This window comes from Grampus griseus, assembly GCF_964374135.1.
Source record: "Grampus griseus genome assembly, chromosome: X".
Lineage (NCBI taxonomy): Eukaryota > Metazoa > Chordata > Mammalia > Artiodactyla > Delphinidae > Grampus > Grampus griseus.
The window spans coordinates 61,347,955-61,365,333 of NC_138999.1; the positions used below are offsets into that span (position 1 = coordinate 61,347,955).

Genomic DNA, 17,379 nt, shown 5'->3' on the forward strand with positions numbered 1-17,379 from the left:
TTTCACTCCCAAATCTAATCCATCAATTTCCATTGGTTTCACCTCCAAGACGTGTCTTAACTACCTCCACTTCTCTCCTCTGCACTGCCGCCACCCCAGTCCTGGCACTGTCATCTCTCACTTGGACTTCCTGCAATACCTAGCTGGCTTCTACTTCCACTCTTGTTGACTTACAATCCATTCTTTTTGTAGCCGCAGAGTGAGCTTCTTAAAAAATGTAAATCAGATCATGTCACTTTTTAAAACCTGCCCCACGCCATGGTGAGAATCTTTGAGCTAGGAAGAAGAGAGTGATTTGGGAGAATGCCGTTTGTGGGAGTTGGGAGAGAAAGATGCCAAAAAGGAGACAAAAAAGTAATAGTTGGGTGAGAACTGGTACAGTTTCACAGAAATCAAGGGATGAGAGGGTTACAAGAAGGGAGAGGTAGTAACAATGTCATGTATTGCAAAAGGGTCAGAAACCCCTTTTGCCATTAGGAGTTCACTGGTGCTCTATGAAAAACACACGAGGCAAGGGAGGAAGCCAGATTGCAAGGGGTTAATGAGTGAAGCCAATGCTGTCAAGTGTAACTTCCTTTTTGAAGAAATTTGATTGTGAAAGGAAGGAATTATTATAGTATATCAACCTAGGGGGATGTCAGAGCCCAGGAATATTTTTTTAGAATAAGAGAGAAATGCACATGTTTACAGAGGGGAAGGAGTCTATGGGGCTGTAGGAGTTGACTAAAAGGTGAGATCATGACAAGTTGGCAATATAAGGAGGAAACAGGACTTGTCTAGGGCTTTTCATGGATAGACAGTGGAGAAGGAGGGCAGGATACAGACTGGCCAACTGAGACTCTAAAGTCTGGACTCTGATGTGAAAATTGATTTTTCCATGTGTTCTTTCAGTTCTAGCAACAGGTAGCTGAACACTTCAACATGGGGAGCATTGCTTTTAAACTGGAAACAGTATCCTCATTTGGCATACAATGTGGCAAGATGATTCAACTATGGAAAAAGATAAATTGTTGCACAAGGATCTGCAACAGCAAATCCCACAGGGAGGCTGCACCCTTATTCATGATTAAGATAGAGCACAAACCATGCCACAGGTCCCAACCTCAACTTTCCACAAGCTTAATACCCATACGATCCTTAACTTGGGAAGAAAACCTTTCTCAAAGCACCAGATTTGCAGTCAGAGGACTTGAAGTCAGAGGAAATAGGTTGAATCTTGGCTCCAAAGTTTACTAGTGTGGTGACCCTGGACAAGTTCTTGGCCTCACTTTCCTTAGCCATTTTTGCTAAAGGTAGTTTTTGAACCAGCAAGGTCAGGATGGGCTATGGCACTTCTTTTGATGATCTCCTCTGCCTTCACTTGCTGGCAGAAGCAGGCAGAAGGGAAAGCAAACACATTAAGAAGTCACCACCCCTCTGGCCACCTTCTTTGTGCATTTTACAATATGCCCACTGATATCGCAACTGTAGTGAACCAACTGACCCTTGTTTTCACACCACTTCCTAATGTCTTTTCCTTGGAGAGTGTCATTGTTGAGAATGTGAACTCTATAGAGTCAAACTGCTTGAGCTCAGATCCAAGCTCTACCACTTCCTGGCTGTCTGATTTTCAACAATTTGCTTATAATGCTTAGTGCCTCAGTTCCCTCATATGGAAGATGGGGATGACAACAGTAATTAACTCACATGGTGACTGTGAAAACAGAATAAGATGGTCATACCAAGTGCCTGTATAACAATGTCTGGCATTTGGTAAGCACTCAAATATTGATTATCATTTAAGAGCTATTATGCCAAATATTCCTCAATTTGGGGGAAAGTCTCCACCCCATTGCTATCCTCACCCACATACCGTTACTGCAAGAGTACTGTTACTGGTTTGAGAACAGGTCCTTTGCTTTTAGGCCTAGCCTTAAAAGAAATCGGACTTCTGCTAAATAGAGGGTGACGATACCATCCAAACTGGGACACTTTTGAGTGACAGAGAGTGCTATTAATAATTATGCCAGGACAACAGGCATAAACGGGGACTGTCCTGGGCAAACCAAGACCTAAGGTCACTCAAGTTTAATAGGAAATGAAGACTAAGTGTGGAAGACACTATATTTATCTCCATTGCATTAGTACAGGTACTAGGTATTTGGTAAGTAGAAAAGGGTCAGAGTAAGAATAACTTTGGACCCATCAGCTGCATAAAATTCTCAGAATGTAATATAACCTAATTAACCAGGATGGGACTGCAGAGACTGTTCATCCTTGCTGGATAAACCCTCTCTTGTTACACAAAAGGCTAATGAGTAGTTGAACAAGATTCTGCCGAATAGTTATAACACTTAGGAGAACGAACTGTTTTTAGGTACCCTCCAGTTGTGCAGGAGCACCACCTGCAAACAATTATAATGCTGACCAAAAATCAGTCTTATTCATTCATCAGAACAGGCTCCCGACAGATGTCAATAAGCCAGTTGGAATTCAGTGAGCCTAGTTTGAGCAGTCATGCACTCGAATGATAAAACTGCATTTCTTTACATATATTACATACCATATTATATAATGTATAATATATGATTTATGTATTAATATTATTCTACTTTGATCCAATTATGAACTTTGACTGTACCGCATAATTAGAGTATGTAAAATAGAGCCATGAAATAAACTCCAATCACAGAAACACATATAAAGTTTTGCACATTGGCACCAGACATGATTTAATTGGAAATTCTAATTTTTTATTCTGTTTTCAAAACATAAGTGCTTAAAAAGTGTCCAATGTGTTTTTTAGTACCACATGCTTAAAATGAACAAAATATGAATCAAGTTTTCTAAACAGTTGCTTTAAAAGTGAAGTAGCTGTGTGTGGGAAGCATAGTGATAGATAACTTCATAAACCCAGAGAAATGTAGCCATCAGGGTCAGTTCAGGTAAATTTGTGTGGGAGGGAGTGGTGGCTTTCAACTGTGCCACTCCAGATGTACTCTCTGTGGCTGGGGTACACTTGCAGCCAGTGAAAAGACAGTTTCAGAACAGGGTGTAAATTTTCTTTATATGTGACCAGAAAATCACGTAATCAGAAAGCTACTTACTGTGTGTTTCCATTTCCTATAAGAGAGGTACTGAAAAGTTTGGCCATCCTTTCTTTGTTTCCACTATCTGTTTTCTATCACCCTACTATGCTCATTTATTCATGTGTACTCATAATATTGTCACTGGTTCTGTTACAATTATTTAGAGAATCCCCCATCCCCATTCTTGGAGAAAAACCTGAAAAAATCTGAAGGAAAATAGGGGATTGAAGTAGGAGGTTATCTGAGTATAAACAGGGAAATTAGTAGAGTCTTAACAGGAGAAGGAAAATGCTATGGACTGAATGTTCGCATCCCTCCAAAATTCATATCTTGAAGCCTTAATCCCCAATGTGAAAGTATTTGGAGGTGGGAGCCTTTGGGAGATAATCAGGTAGAGTCCCCATGGTAGGATTAGTGCCCTGAGAAAAAGAGGAAGAGCCGAGAGCTCACTCTCTCTGTGCCATGTAAGGATACAGCAAGAAGGCAGCTATCTACAAACCAGAAAGAGGGCCGTCACCAGACACTGAATCTGCTGGTACTTTGATCTTGTATCTCTCAGCCTTCAGAACTGTGAGAAATAAATGTTTGCTGTTTAAGCTACCCTGTCTATGGTATTTTGTTATAGTGGCCTGGAACTAAGACAGAAAGTTAGGAGAAACATTCTTCAACTGGCTACCTAAACATGAGACTAGGAAAGAGGACTCAAGGAATCCTCCACTATCTTTTGCGTATCAGCCTGAGGCCATAGTCACACCCCTCTCCCACACACAACACTCATATTTACATACTTAACTCAGTTTGTCAAATGTAGATAAAGACAGATATACAGACATGTCAAAACTACTTAACATTCAGAAAAATTCCCACGTGTGCTTAGACACACATACAAATGCAGGTGTTTACGAGAGACAGATACATGCCTGCAGATATCAAGATATACATAGATATGAACACAGAGAATCAGGAAGTAAAAATGTAAATGAATGAGTTTAAAAGTAGATAGGAGGGCAGGGAGTTGGAGGGGGTGGATGCTATAGAGAGTGAATAGGTGAGTGAGACGGAGATCAGGTGAGCACAAAGAAAGAGTGCTCAGTAAAGCAGCTATAGACTGGACTGCTATATGCCTGTTCGCCAAAGACAGAGGCTTCAATTATTCTCTGCGTTGTATGCTGGCCCACTCTTCAGAGCCATGGATTAGTGTACAAGGCTCTCTTCAGGGCACTAACCCATCTCTAATTCCTTCTCTGTTTCCTAGGTGTAAGACTCTACCCAGACATCTTCTCTTCTGCCCCCCTCCTTTCTGGAATTGGGATCCTGGCTCCATTTCTCTGGGTTATTCTGCATTTTCTACTACAAATACATCTTTGAGTACCAGCAATCTTCATAAAATGTGATTTTAAGTGTTAATACTGAAATCCTTAAATATGCACACTGCACTTGCATTTTTTTGATATTTCACCAAAGGGAGAGTAAGAATTATGTGTGCCGATATAGAGAAGGCAAAAGCAGAGACAGTAAGTTCTGCACAGAAAGGAGTTCATCATTCAGTGTGAGGCAGCATGTGAGTAAAGAAGAAAACCATGATCTGGTACTCTTTTCCCAAGAAAAGGCACTTAGGATAGACATTTCCAATTTATAGCAGCATAAAGTCCAACAATTTAGGGTTTACTCACTTGAAATAATGTTCCAAAGCACCCACTACTCGTTCACACAATGAACCAAACATAAGAAAAATCAAACTTTAGGAATAAGTTATTATTAACACCTGCTCCCCAAACAGGAGTTAGAAAACTAAGGTTGTAACAGATCTAGAGAATAAAAACACATGCAAACTTTTATGAACCATGAAAGAATTAAGGCACTGAAAAGCCTGGGTGAGCAGATGCCTCCAGGCAAGGGTTCACGTCTTCTACACCAGTTAGTTTATCAGAAAAGTTCGCTCTTCTTGGGAGGGATGGGTTGGAAAGGGGCACGGTCGGGAGTGATCAGGCCATCACATTTCAGTTCCATGCACAATGAGGCAGGAGCCAGCTGTCAAAAGGCTCCCAGCAGCCAGGGCCTAGAGGCCTCACTGCATGGCACAGATGCTGTGAGGCAGGAACTCCTGCACGTAGGTGGCAGCTGCCTTGGAGAGGTAGGTCATGGTGCCAAACCTGCCACTGGGTGCACTGTCATACAGAAGAGTACAGATGCCAGATGCAGGATCCTTGGCCAACATGATATCATCTGCGCCGAGGGTTTTCTGTTTGGTTTTTAAGGGTGGGAGAACACAGGGGAAAGGAAAAATTACTAATCCTACTAATTAAAGTCCTGATTAGAATAACTCAGAGCCTCCTCCCCATCACCAACTAGTTGGATCTTAGGCTGTTTAGACAGGAAGGGATCAGGGTTATGCACAAAATGGTGACTATGAGTTTCTATATATGCATTTTTCACTAGATCCTAAAATCACATGAAATTATTTTTAAAGCATTAATTGTTTTAAATTTTTGAAAGTTAAATATAATAGGTAATTACAGTTGTGTTTGTTAAAGAGTCAAATGTTAATACTTACAAATCACCCTAGAGGGACTTTGGTCTGAATCCTTCTAGTACCACTGATTTCAGCATGTATTATTTTATCTTGCATTTCATCATTATTTCTTTCTAAGTCGACTTAATTCAAATAGACCTCAAGCTTTCCAATCTAGAGTCTATGCCTAAAAGGGATCACATTTTCTGCTACAACGAACTAAGAGCAATCAGAATATTTAAAATTAGGACTGTCCTAGAAAATCCTTGAAAAGTCCTAGAGAAACTTTTAATTTCCTTTGCATTCCCTCCCAGGGCCTAACAGAATGAAACACTGATTACATGTTTTGGAGACTGTTCTATTAACAGCAGTGCATGTCCTTCACTTTATGTGGTCCTACTCTTAATCTAAGAAATATTTGGAAAGCTTTCAATAGTTTGCATTTTTAAAATGTGCTTTATTTCCTGGAATAAGATTTATTAAGAAAATAAGGAAATGTAGAATTAAAAGTTTCACTTTAATATTTTCCTACAGGTAAGAGAGAAAAGCAAAACCAAAACAAAACCAAAATCAAATCTTCTCTTTTCCTTAATAGTCCAGAAAGGATATACTACCCAATAGTTTCTTATTAAGTCCTTATCGCTACGAAAAGTAGTGTGATAAAAGTAGTCTGAAATATGACGAAAAGCATAAAAGTCTCCTGAGTTCCAGGCAACTTTACCATGTAACACAACCACAAAACTCATGGTAAAAGACAGAGGTCATCCCACAGCTTACTTCTTTTACAGATAGAGCTCAGAGCCACTACAAAGGGGGCCTAGAAAAGAGCTATGAGGAAGAGGACACAAGAAAGTGACCTTGGCTTCTTGAAGAGCTCTGAATGCAGTCAGGTTAGTATCAGACATTCCTCTTTGAGAAAACAACAGGTTTGCCTACCTGTTCTTGAAGAAACAAGTCATTGGCAATATGCACTATTTTTTCCACAGCAATGATGCTTCCAATACTATGAATTTCAATGTCTGACATCATGGTGAGGACAAGGATGGCTTCAACCAGAAGCTGGCGGTACTCCGGCTGAGGTACACGATTCAGGACAGACTCCACGTGAACAGAGAATTTAATCTCACCTGGAGTCATCTGTGATAGAGAAGAAGAAAATCACTTCCTAAGAGCCCATCATGCAGGAGACATCAATTACCTATTCTGAAAGGCAGAAGAAATACTGTAGCCAAGAGTACTGCTTCAGTCTCCTTTAATATAATTGAGTGAGTACATAGGTTCAATCTTGTTTTTGAAGGCAATCTGGCAAGCATAACAAGAGTCATAAAAGTATCAATGCCCTCTAATCCATAATCCTCCTTCTGGAAGTTCATCCTAAGGAAATAATTCAAGAGAGGAGAAAAGCCCTATGTGCAAGAGTGTTTTATAGCAGCATTAGTCACAAGTGGAAAACTAGAAGTAATCTAAACATGGGAATGGTTGTGTAAATAATGGCATATCATGGTACAGCAACTTCATGAGTTTCTATAGAATCATTAAAAGAATAAATAAGATGACTGTGGATAAAGGAAAAATCTAAGTAGAAACTAGAATTGTATATACGTGATGATGAGGATTATGTAAAATATTTATATACTGTTAGATTAAAAAGGGCATGAAGAAATATGAAGTTATTTTAGGGTGAAGGGGATTGAGGGCTAATTTTTGGTAAAACTGTATTAAGTATATACTTTAGGGTGGCAATGTAGATTTGAAGTCTAAAGACCTGGGTTCAAGTCCTGTCTTTGTCAGTTACTGGTTCTATGACCTTGGACAATTCACTTCTCTAAATTTGTATGCTTATCTGTGAACTAGGAACTACAATCCCTTCCTTAGCTATCTCACATAGTTGTGCTGAAGATCAAATTAAAGACTGTGTAAAGGTGTTTTGGAGACTCTTAAAGGTACATTCAGGTATGTATTATTATTAATTCTGTTAACATTTCAATCTTGCTTAAAGGCAGAGAGAAGACCAAGAGAGGACACAGTGTTCTTTACTAGGGAAGAGGCTTCTAGGAAGGAGTGGAGCCCTGAAACACAGCATTAACTTTCTGTACCCACCCTTGCAGCCATGATCTACAAGAACTCCAGAGTTTTTGAGAATTTTCTACTATCCAGTCTTACTATTCTCAGCTTCCCAATTCTCGCTCCTTTGTTGATTTTGTATAAAAGCTATTTCTTTATAATTTCAGTGTGACTGGGCAAAAAGCAAAATATAAAAGCACCTCCTAATCTATGTCTGTGGTTCATGGCAATGTTTTCCAACCATGGTGATATATCAGGATTATTCTAAGGATTTTTTTTTTTTTAAGTACAGGTGCTCGGGCTTCCCTGGTGGCGCAGTGGTTGAGAGTCTGCCTGCCAATGCGGGGGACACGGGTTTGAGCCCTGATCTGGGAAGATCCCACATGCCGCGGAGCAACTAGGCCCGTGAGCCACAACTACTGAGCCTGCGCGTCTGGAACTTGTGCTCCGCAACGAGAGGCCGCGACAGTGAGAGGCCCGCGCACCGCGATGAAGAGTGGCCCCCGCTCGCCGCAACTAGAGAAAGCCCACGCACAGAAATGATGACCCAACACAGCCATAAATGAATAAGTAAATAAATAAATAAATAAAATTAAAAAAAATAAAAATAAAAAAATAAAGTACAGGTGCTCATGCCCCATCCCTGGAGAGTCTAATCCACTGAATTGGAGATAGGAGCTCAGGTTACTGTGATATATAGTTAGAGCTAAGGACCATTGGTTTATGATCACTGGTTTATAGTCTACAAACATGTTAGTAGAGAAAGGTAGGGATGAGCAGGATGGGGACATGAGAAGTCATTCATTCATTCATTCTTAGATTTCTATCTCATCTGCCATTTCTAACTCTGGCAACACTCACATAAATCAGCCTAACTTAATCAACCATTAAAAGAAACTGCCTTTATATAATTAATGTAACACATAATTATTCTCTAATATTCCCATTCTATTTTTTAAGAACATTCTCTCCTTTCTTCCAATGCATTTCTTGTTCAGTTGATTTATAAAAGCATAGATTTGTTATTTTGAAAAGAGATCACTGAAATACTTTAGCCAGACAAGCTATCAATCAAATAAATGTGAAAGACACAGAATCTTACCTCTCTAGTGGTTGAAGAAGGAAGAACAAAACCTTCCACAGAAAGTCCATGACACTGCAAAACAGCAAAAACGTCACCCAGGACATGCTGACAACTGGGAAACTGTAAGGAGACACTTAGTATTTCTAAGTGTGTTCCCCTGGGTAGATGCTGAGTAATCACAGGCCAGGGAAAGGCCCTGCAGCCCACGGGTCTTTGCCAAGGGGTTACGCTTACTGTGTGGCAAGAAGCAGGGTTGGACTATAGGGAACTCAAGCTTCATCCTCTACTTAGGGGAGTGGAAGGGTCGGGAAGGTCTACCTGCTGAGATAGTCTAGCCCTAAAGATTCAGAGACTATCTGAGAGGATACCACGGTAGGTCCCAGAGCCATCACAAATAGACTTTCATAAAGATTTTTTTGGGCTGAAGAGAAAAAACTCAAGATATGCATTTACCAGACATGCATAGTTACATTTTCTAGTTAAGCATCCCCCATCAGCACTCCTGATCCCCTCACTCTGCTCTACTTTCTCTACAGTATGTCATCTTTCAACATTCTGTATAATTTACTTATTTATTGTGTTTCTTATTTATTGTCTCTCCTTAGTAGAATGTAAGTTCCATAAGGACAGAGATCGTCGTCTGTTTTGTTTTCTGTTGTATTCCTGTGAGCACCTAGGACATTGCCTAGTGCATGGCAGATGCTCAAGAAATACTGTATGAACGAATGATATTTTATCTTCCCCCCACCATCAATTCAATTATTAAAAAGCAGTGGGAATTAATGATTTGCCATTTTAGATTTTAAATAAATCAAAACATTATATATTAAACCACAGATAAATATTCCAATCCAAAAAGTTTATCGACCCTACCAGACACTTCCATCCCATGTTCCATATGCCAAATAACAATCTTTGAGAATTACCAGCCTTGAAACATATGTGCAGAGTGATTATGTTACATTCATACTCTGAAAGGAATGGAATGAAAATAAAAACAGACGGCATTTGTTTTTCCCCTTTACATTAGGATTTCAAATTCATGCTTTGATTCTGCCACAAAATACCCAATTTTCCCAGTCAGACTTGAATGTTCCTTCCCTTGTATTCTCACAGCCTTCTGGTTTTGCACTTTTATCATAACACTTTTGGCCTTGCATTACAGCTGCTATGTAAGAAGATAACTATGGATTAAACTCTTCGATGACAAGAACAGACACTTTCCATGGTATCTGGGTAGAAGAGCACCTACTACATGTAGTCTGTGAAACTGAATTGCCATAAGCCAGGCAGAGCTGGAGAGATACAGCACATATCTGTTACCACTGTGCTATAGCAGTTAAATGGAAGGAAAATAACTGATAGGTACTCTTTGAAAGGAAGATCGCCAGAGTTGATAGTTCGAGGAATCAAATTTCACCTTTCCAAAGGATCACCTGATTCTGTCCCTGGAATATCAGTGTGCTAAGGGGAGAAACATAACTAAAGGTTTTGAAGTCCTGGTTGAAGTGTTCTTCAGGTCATTACCAAGGGCAATGAAGCAAAAAGTGGCACCTATGAGACTATGAATGAGATCTATGAATGAGTACAATAGTCTTCTTGGCCTTCTAAATCTGTCACAATCATAATGGTGTGATGTCCCCTTGAAAGTCTTTGGCAAACTAGGCCTTTGACAGAAAAACAAAAATTGGTCACACCAGTAGAGTCTCTGGACTATTAGCATCACTATGACTGCATTTATTTAGTAGTTTTCATCCAAGAAAAAAAATAGGTAAGAGCGTCTCATAAAGCTTCCCAGATGCCACAGTTGTTTTACTGTAGTAACATTTGTTATTAACAGCACATTGCTACAAATAACATTTCTACTCTACAATAGCTACAAAGAAAGTGAGTCTTTATCACCACATTCATTTGATTAGCAGTAAATGTATCACAATGTCCCACAATATCCAACCATGGCCAAAAAGCAGAGAAGTGATGATTTTTGAAATCTCATTTATAAACACTGCAACAGTAACAGTTATGGAGAGAGACTAAATTATCAGTAATGTCAAAATAACAAATCAACTGTTTCATTTTAATGTTTTCTTCTAGGTTTTATCCATAAGAGCACATGACTTTTATATAATTGCAGTGATATCATAGTCATGTCATATCTCAGACAAGGAGACTGATAATTTCATGGGGGGTGTGTGAAATAAAGAGACATCTACAGTGTATTATGCTCACCTTCTGCAAAACTTTCCATACTTTTTGATAAAATCCAATTGGGACTCTGTTTAGTGCTCCATCCAGCCTTCTTCGGCGTTGCCATTGACCTTGACGACTATCTTTAGATGTCTGTTGACCACATGCACTAGGGAAGGACCCAATACTTGGACTCATAGAGGTTCCAGGTGACTTGGGAGAAAAGTAGAGGAAAGAACATAAATCAAGAGTTATCTGTTTCTATGATTAAAGTATTATAGCACAATGAATAATAAACACACTCAGCAGAATTATAAACCACAAATTAAGTGTAACACCCAAGACAAAAAGGTTATAGAGAAGCTAGAAGACTTATGAGTAGATAGCAGCAATGTAAACAGGTATGAGCCTTTCAGAAAGCATCTAGTGATACATAAGAAAAGCCATAAAAATACTGATGACATGGGAGGTTCTTCACTGTCTCTTTGCCAGGTTATTTCTGTTAAACTTCTAACTGGTCTATGGCTTGGTTTGTTGCTCCTGTAGGCTATAACACAAGTCTCAATTTAAAAGAATTGAAATAAGACACAAAGTATATTATCTTACTACAATGAAATTAAATTAGAAATCAGTAACAAAAGGAAATTTGGGAAATTTACAAATATGTGGAAATTAGACAACACATTCCTAAATAACCAGTGGGTTAAGAAAGAAATCACAAGGAAAATTAGAAAACACTCTGAGATGAATGAAAATGGAAACACAACATACCAAAACTTATGGGATGCAGCTAAAACAGTGCTTAAAGAGAAGTTTATTTTATAAATGCTTGTATTAAAAAAGAAGAAAGATCTCAAATCAATAACCAAAACTTCTACCTTAAGACAATGAAAAAAAGAAGAAAAGAAGAGCAAATTAAACTGAAAGCAAAGAGAAGAAAATAACAAAGACTGTAACAGAAAGAAAAATAGAGAACCAAAAATAATAGAAAAAAATCAATGAAACCAAAAATTTGTTTCTTTGAAAATAAACATCAAAAAAATTGACAAATATTTAGCTAGACATACCCAAAAAATAAAAAAAGGAAATGTATTAAAGTCAGGATAGAAAAAGAGGACATCACTTCCAACCTTAAAGAAATAGAAAGGATTATAAGGACATACCATTGGCAGTCACATGTCAACAAATTATTGATATATAACTTAGGTGAAAACCACAAGTTCCTAGAAAGACACAAACTATCCAAATGGACTCCAGAAGAAACAAAATCTGAATAGATTTATAACAAAGAGATATAACTAGTAATTACAAAACTTTCACAGAGAAAAGTCCAGGTACAGGTGGCTTCACTGGTTAATACTACCAAACATCTGAAGAAGAATTAATATCACTTCTTCACAAACACTTCCAAAAAAGAGAAAAGGAAGGAACTTCCCAACTCATTCTATGAGGCCAGTATTAGCCTTACACCAAAATCAGACAAAGACATCACAAGAAAACTACAGATCAATACCCCTTATGAACAGAGGTACAAAGATCCTCAACAAAACACTAGCAAACCTAAAAATTCAGCAACATATAAAAAAGATGATACACCTTTTAATACACACAATGAAGTAGAATTTATTCCAGGAGTTCAACGTTGTTTTAACATCTGGACATCAATCAATGTAATACACCCTATCAACAGAATAAAGGATAAAACCCATATCATCCTAATAGATGCAGAAAAAGCATTTAATAAATTCTAACACCGCTTCAATGATAAAAAACACTCAACAAACTGGGAACAAAGGGGTTCTTCCTAAATCTAATAGAGGGCATCTACAAAAAACCCACAGCTGACATCATAATGAATGGTTGATGACTGAATGTTTTCCCTCCTAAGATCAGAACAAGACAAAGATGTTCAATCTTGCTACTTCTATTTAGTATTGTACTGGAGGCTCTATCCAGGGCTATTAAGAAGGAAAACAAAAGTCATTCAGAGTGGAAAGTCATTTGCAGATGACATGATCTTGTATATAAGGAATTCACTAAAAAACAATTAGAACTAATAAATGAGTTCAGTGAGGCTGCACGATATAAAATCAATATACAAAAATTAATTGTATTTCTAAACAGTAGCAATCAACAATCTGAAAATGAAATTAAGAAAACAATTTTGTTTAAGACAGCATTAAAAAGAATAAAATACTTAGGAATAAATTTAATGAAAGAAGTGTAAAACATACACTGTGAAAACTACAAAACCTGTTGAAAGAAATTAAAGACCTAAATAGAGATCCTATTTTCATGGATCAGAAGACTTAATATTGTTAAAATGGTAATACTCTCAAAACTGATCTATAGATTGAACACAATCTTTATCAAAATCCCATTGGGTTCTTTGCAGAAATTGACAAGCTTATCCTAACATTCATGTGAAAATTCAAGGGACCCATGATAGCTAACACAATCTTAAAAAAGATCAAAGTTGGAGGACTCACAATTCCCAACTTCAAAATTTATTATAAAGCTACAATAATCAAGACTGTGTCAAGAAGACACTGCTTTGGGAAAACAAGTGTTCTCCTTACTTGCTGCAAGTAATAAATCCTTCCTTCTCTGGAAAAAAAAAAGGCTGCGTCATACAGGCATAGGCTAGGCATGTAGATCAGTGAAATAAAATTGGGAGTTCAGAAATAAACCACTGCATTTTTGTCAGTTTTTAACAAGGGTGTCAAGAAAAGTAAATGGAGGAAAGACAGTCTTCTATCTAAGAGATAGTGCTAGAACAACTGGATAGTCACATTCAAAAGAATGAAGTTGGACCCCCTACTACACACCATACACAAAAATTAAGTCCAAATGGGTTACTGTGCAAAAAAGAGTTAATATAGAAGGCCAGAAATGCTATTCTTGGAAAGGCCTGATTATAAGATTGGCCCTTGGTTGGCATTTGGAGAGCTGGATTTTGGGAGGGTTTCCACCATTCTCAGAATTGATTAACAGTGGCTTATTGTGCCTAAACTGTTTGTGGAAACTCTATGGTTTATGTTGAACATTTGCTTTCCCTCTGGGAGTCTAGAGTTTTGGTACATGCCAGACAGAGGCTGTTTATGTGACCAGCCCCCAGTAAAAACCCTGGGTGCTGAGTCTTAAATGAAATTCCCTGGTTGGCAATATTTCATACATGTTGTCACAACTCATTGCACGGGGAGTTGCATCCTGTGTGACTTTACTGGGAGAGCACTCCGGAAGCTGGTGCCTGTTTTCCCTGGACTTTGTCCAATGCACCTTTTCCCTTTGCTGACTTTGTTTTGTATTCATTTGCTGTAATAAGTCATAGCTTTGAGTATGCTTAGTCCTGTGAGTCCTCCTAGTGAATCACTGAACCCGAGAGGTGGTCTTGGGGACCCATAAACATAATCATAGACCTAATTGTAAGAGCTAAAACTACAAAACTCTTAAAAAATAGGAATAAATCTTTGTGACCTTGGGCTAGGCAACGCCTTCTTAGATAGGACACTAAAAGAAAAATTAGATGAATTGGACTTCACCCGAACTAAAAACTTCTGTTCTTCAAATGACACTATCAAGAAAGTAAATTGCATGGTTGATATGCTTCAGAGAAAAAAAAAAGTGAAAAGCAACACACAGAATGGGAAAAACTATGTGCCAATCACATATCTGATAAGGGACTTGTATCCAGAATACATAAAGAACCTTTAGGGACCTGTATCCAGAATATATAAAGAATCTTTACAACTCAACAATAAAAAGACAAATAACCCAATTAACAAATGGGTAAAGGATCTGAATGGACATTTCTCCAAAAGAAGATAAACAAACAGTCAATTGGCACATGAAAAGATGTTTAATATCATAAGCCTTAGGGAACTGCAAATCAAAACCACAATGAGATACCACTTCATACCCACTAAAATGGCTAGAATCAAAAAGATGGACAATAGCAAGGATTGGTGTGGATATGAAGAAATTGGAACCCTCAGACATTGCCAGTGGGAATGTAAAATGGTACAGTCCCCTTTGGAAAACAATTTGGCAGTTCCTCATGCTAACCATAGTTACCAAATGACCCAGCACTTCTCCTAGATGTATATCCAAGAGAAATAAAAACATATGTCCACACAAAAACTTGTACATGAAGGTTCATAGCAGCGTTATTCATAACAGTCAAAACCCAGAAACAACTCAGATGTTCATCAACTGATAAATGGATAAATAAAATGTGGTGTATATCAATACAGTAAGGTATTGTTCAGCAATATAAAGGAATGAAGTATTGGTACATGCTACAACATAAAACTTATAAAAGTAAAGGATAAAATACATTGGGGAAAGTGTTTCTTTGACAGTTTAGATTCAGAAATAAAATAAAAAGAAGGTAATAGAAATATTTTCTGAGAAAAGAACTTCTTACATTTTAATTTGGATCAAATGCCTATATCACCACTGCTATGTAAAAGAGAAAAGTGCCCTAAGGCACTTCTATTGGCCAGTGACTATCACACTGATGCACCAAGTAGATGAACTCCATTTGATTTATCTTCATTGCCTTCGTCTCTACCATCAAGATCCTAGGCTGGGCTTCCCTGGTGGCGCAGTGGTTGAGAGTCCGCCTGCCGATGCAGGGGACACGGGTTTGTGCCCCTGTCCGGGAAGATCCCACATGCCGCGGAGCGGCTGTGCCCGTGAGCCATGGCCGCTGAGCCTGCGCGTCCCGAGCCTGTTGCTCCGTAACGGGAGAGGCCACAACAGTGAGAGGCCCGCGTACCGCAAAAAAAAAAAAAAAAAAAAAAGATCCTAGGCTGCTGAAAGCGGAGTCAAACCACAAGGGCTATTCAGACTGTTTTCCAAAACCAAATATCAATAGTTCTGAGCTTTTAGATTAACTCCTCCTCTATGCCTCTGTCTTCCTTTATTAATGTAGATATGACAAAGTTGGCCAAGTCATACTACACTAATTCATTACAGGGTATATACTTGGTTAAAGTCAACAGAAATACCAATATTGTTTCCAAATTGTTTTCCATTTTTTGTTTGGTTGTCATCTGGCCTTAATCTCTTCAGCCTAAGAAATCTGAAATCATAGGCCATTATGGATTATTGATTTAAACCAAGGAAACTAAATCAGAGATCAGTCTTCCTAAACTGTAAGCGTCATGAGGGCAAGGACCACATCTGTTTTGTTCACTATTGTATTTCCAGTGCCTGGCACAAAATTGGCACTCAATTAATATTTACAAATGAATAAACAATAAGAATAGGTAACCCAGTGATTTTCAAACTTAAAAGTGCATCAGAATCACCTAGAAAGCTTATTAAAACACAGATTGCTGGGCCTCACCTCAGTCTTTCTGATTCAGTAGGCCTAGGATGAGAACAATATTTCACATCTCTAACAAGTTCCCAGCGGATACCAATGCTTTCCAGTGCCTGGCACATAGCAGGCATTTAATTAATTATATTAGTCAAAAGAATAAATGACTGAACAGATACTTAACAAATAAATACTTATTAAATTGAATTTTGTTTTCTGAAATGGAAAAGAGGTTGGAGTTGAACCCCCTCACCTGCCTTTTTGGAAAAGAAATGGAAAGATATCACCCTGCATGAAGTTGATTTATAAGTATAAATTTTACTTTTTGATTCTTTTTTTTTTTTTTGCAGCACGTGGGCCTCTCACTGTTGTGGCCTCTCCCGTTGCGGAGCACAGGCTCCGGACGCGTGGCCTCAACGGCCTATGGCTCACGGGCCCAGCCGCTCTGCGGCATGTGGGATCTTCCCAGACCGGGGCACGAACCCCTGTCCCCTGCATCGGCAGGCGGACTCTCAACCACTGCGCCACCAGGGAAGCCTGATTCATTTTTTTTCAGTCAATCTGATTGTCATATAATACAAGATAACAGCAGTTACCAGAAAAAAACAGTGACATCAAATCTACACCCAGGGGATGACTACCATTGGGCTATAAAAAATATTTGAGAAAATAAATTTTTAAAGGTGATGAGGCAAGGCAAACATTATGTGTTTTTAAAAGTTATTAGTAGAGTAAAATTACAGACTATTCAAGTAACTAGCCAGCATGTTATCATTAGAAAAGCTGATGAAATAGCCTGACTCTAAAAGTCATGGTAAAGGGTAAAATAAATAAAACTACCTTTACAAGTATTTTTTCTATAATCAGAAAAGAGGGCATTGGTGAGTGGCAGAGAAAAGGGCTTAGAACAATACAAAATACCAGACAGGCAGGTGAGGATGGAAATCGGTATTTAGAAGAAAGAAAGTAATGAAAATTTAGAGCTCTCAATCCTCTAAATTACAGTCCTAATGATTTTGGCTTTCTTAAAGTCCTATAGGTAGTGTATGTGTAAAAAAAATTAAATGATATAGCTGGGTGGGTAGGTCAAGTCCTTAATATCATACTAATCTAGCTGGGAACATGGACTTCAAGTTCT

General features: G+C 38.3%; 1 protein-coding gene across 4 annotated transcripts in view; it reads right to left on the reverse strand.

Annotated features, from left to right (window-relative positions):
- Window positions 1-2,742: 2,742 nt before the first annotated feature.
- PHKA1 (phosphorylase kinase regulatory subunit alpha 1) overlaps window positions 2,743-17,379 on the reverse strand; it is a 130,984-nt gene continuing 116,347 nt past the window's right edge. For all 4 annotated transcript variants that reach the window (XM_082681284.1, XM_082681285.1, XM_082681283.1 and 1 more), the window contains 4 exons: window positions 10,958-11,128; window positions 8,747-8,800; window positions 6,517-6,717; window positions 2,743-5,310 (listed from right to left, as the gene is read on the reverse strand). In XM_082681284.1, coding sequence (XP_082537410.1) covers window positions 5,137-5,310; window positions 6,517-6,717; window positions 8,747-8,800; window positions 10,958-11,128 — 600 coding nt within the window. In that variant the 3' untranslated portion in view covers window positions 2,743-5,136. The remainder of the gene's footprint in view (window positions 5,311-6,516; window positions 6,718-8,746; window positions 8,801-10,957; window positions 11,129-17,379) is intronic.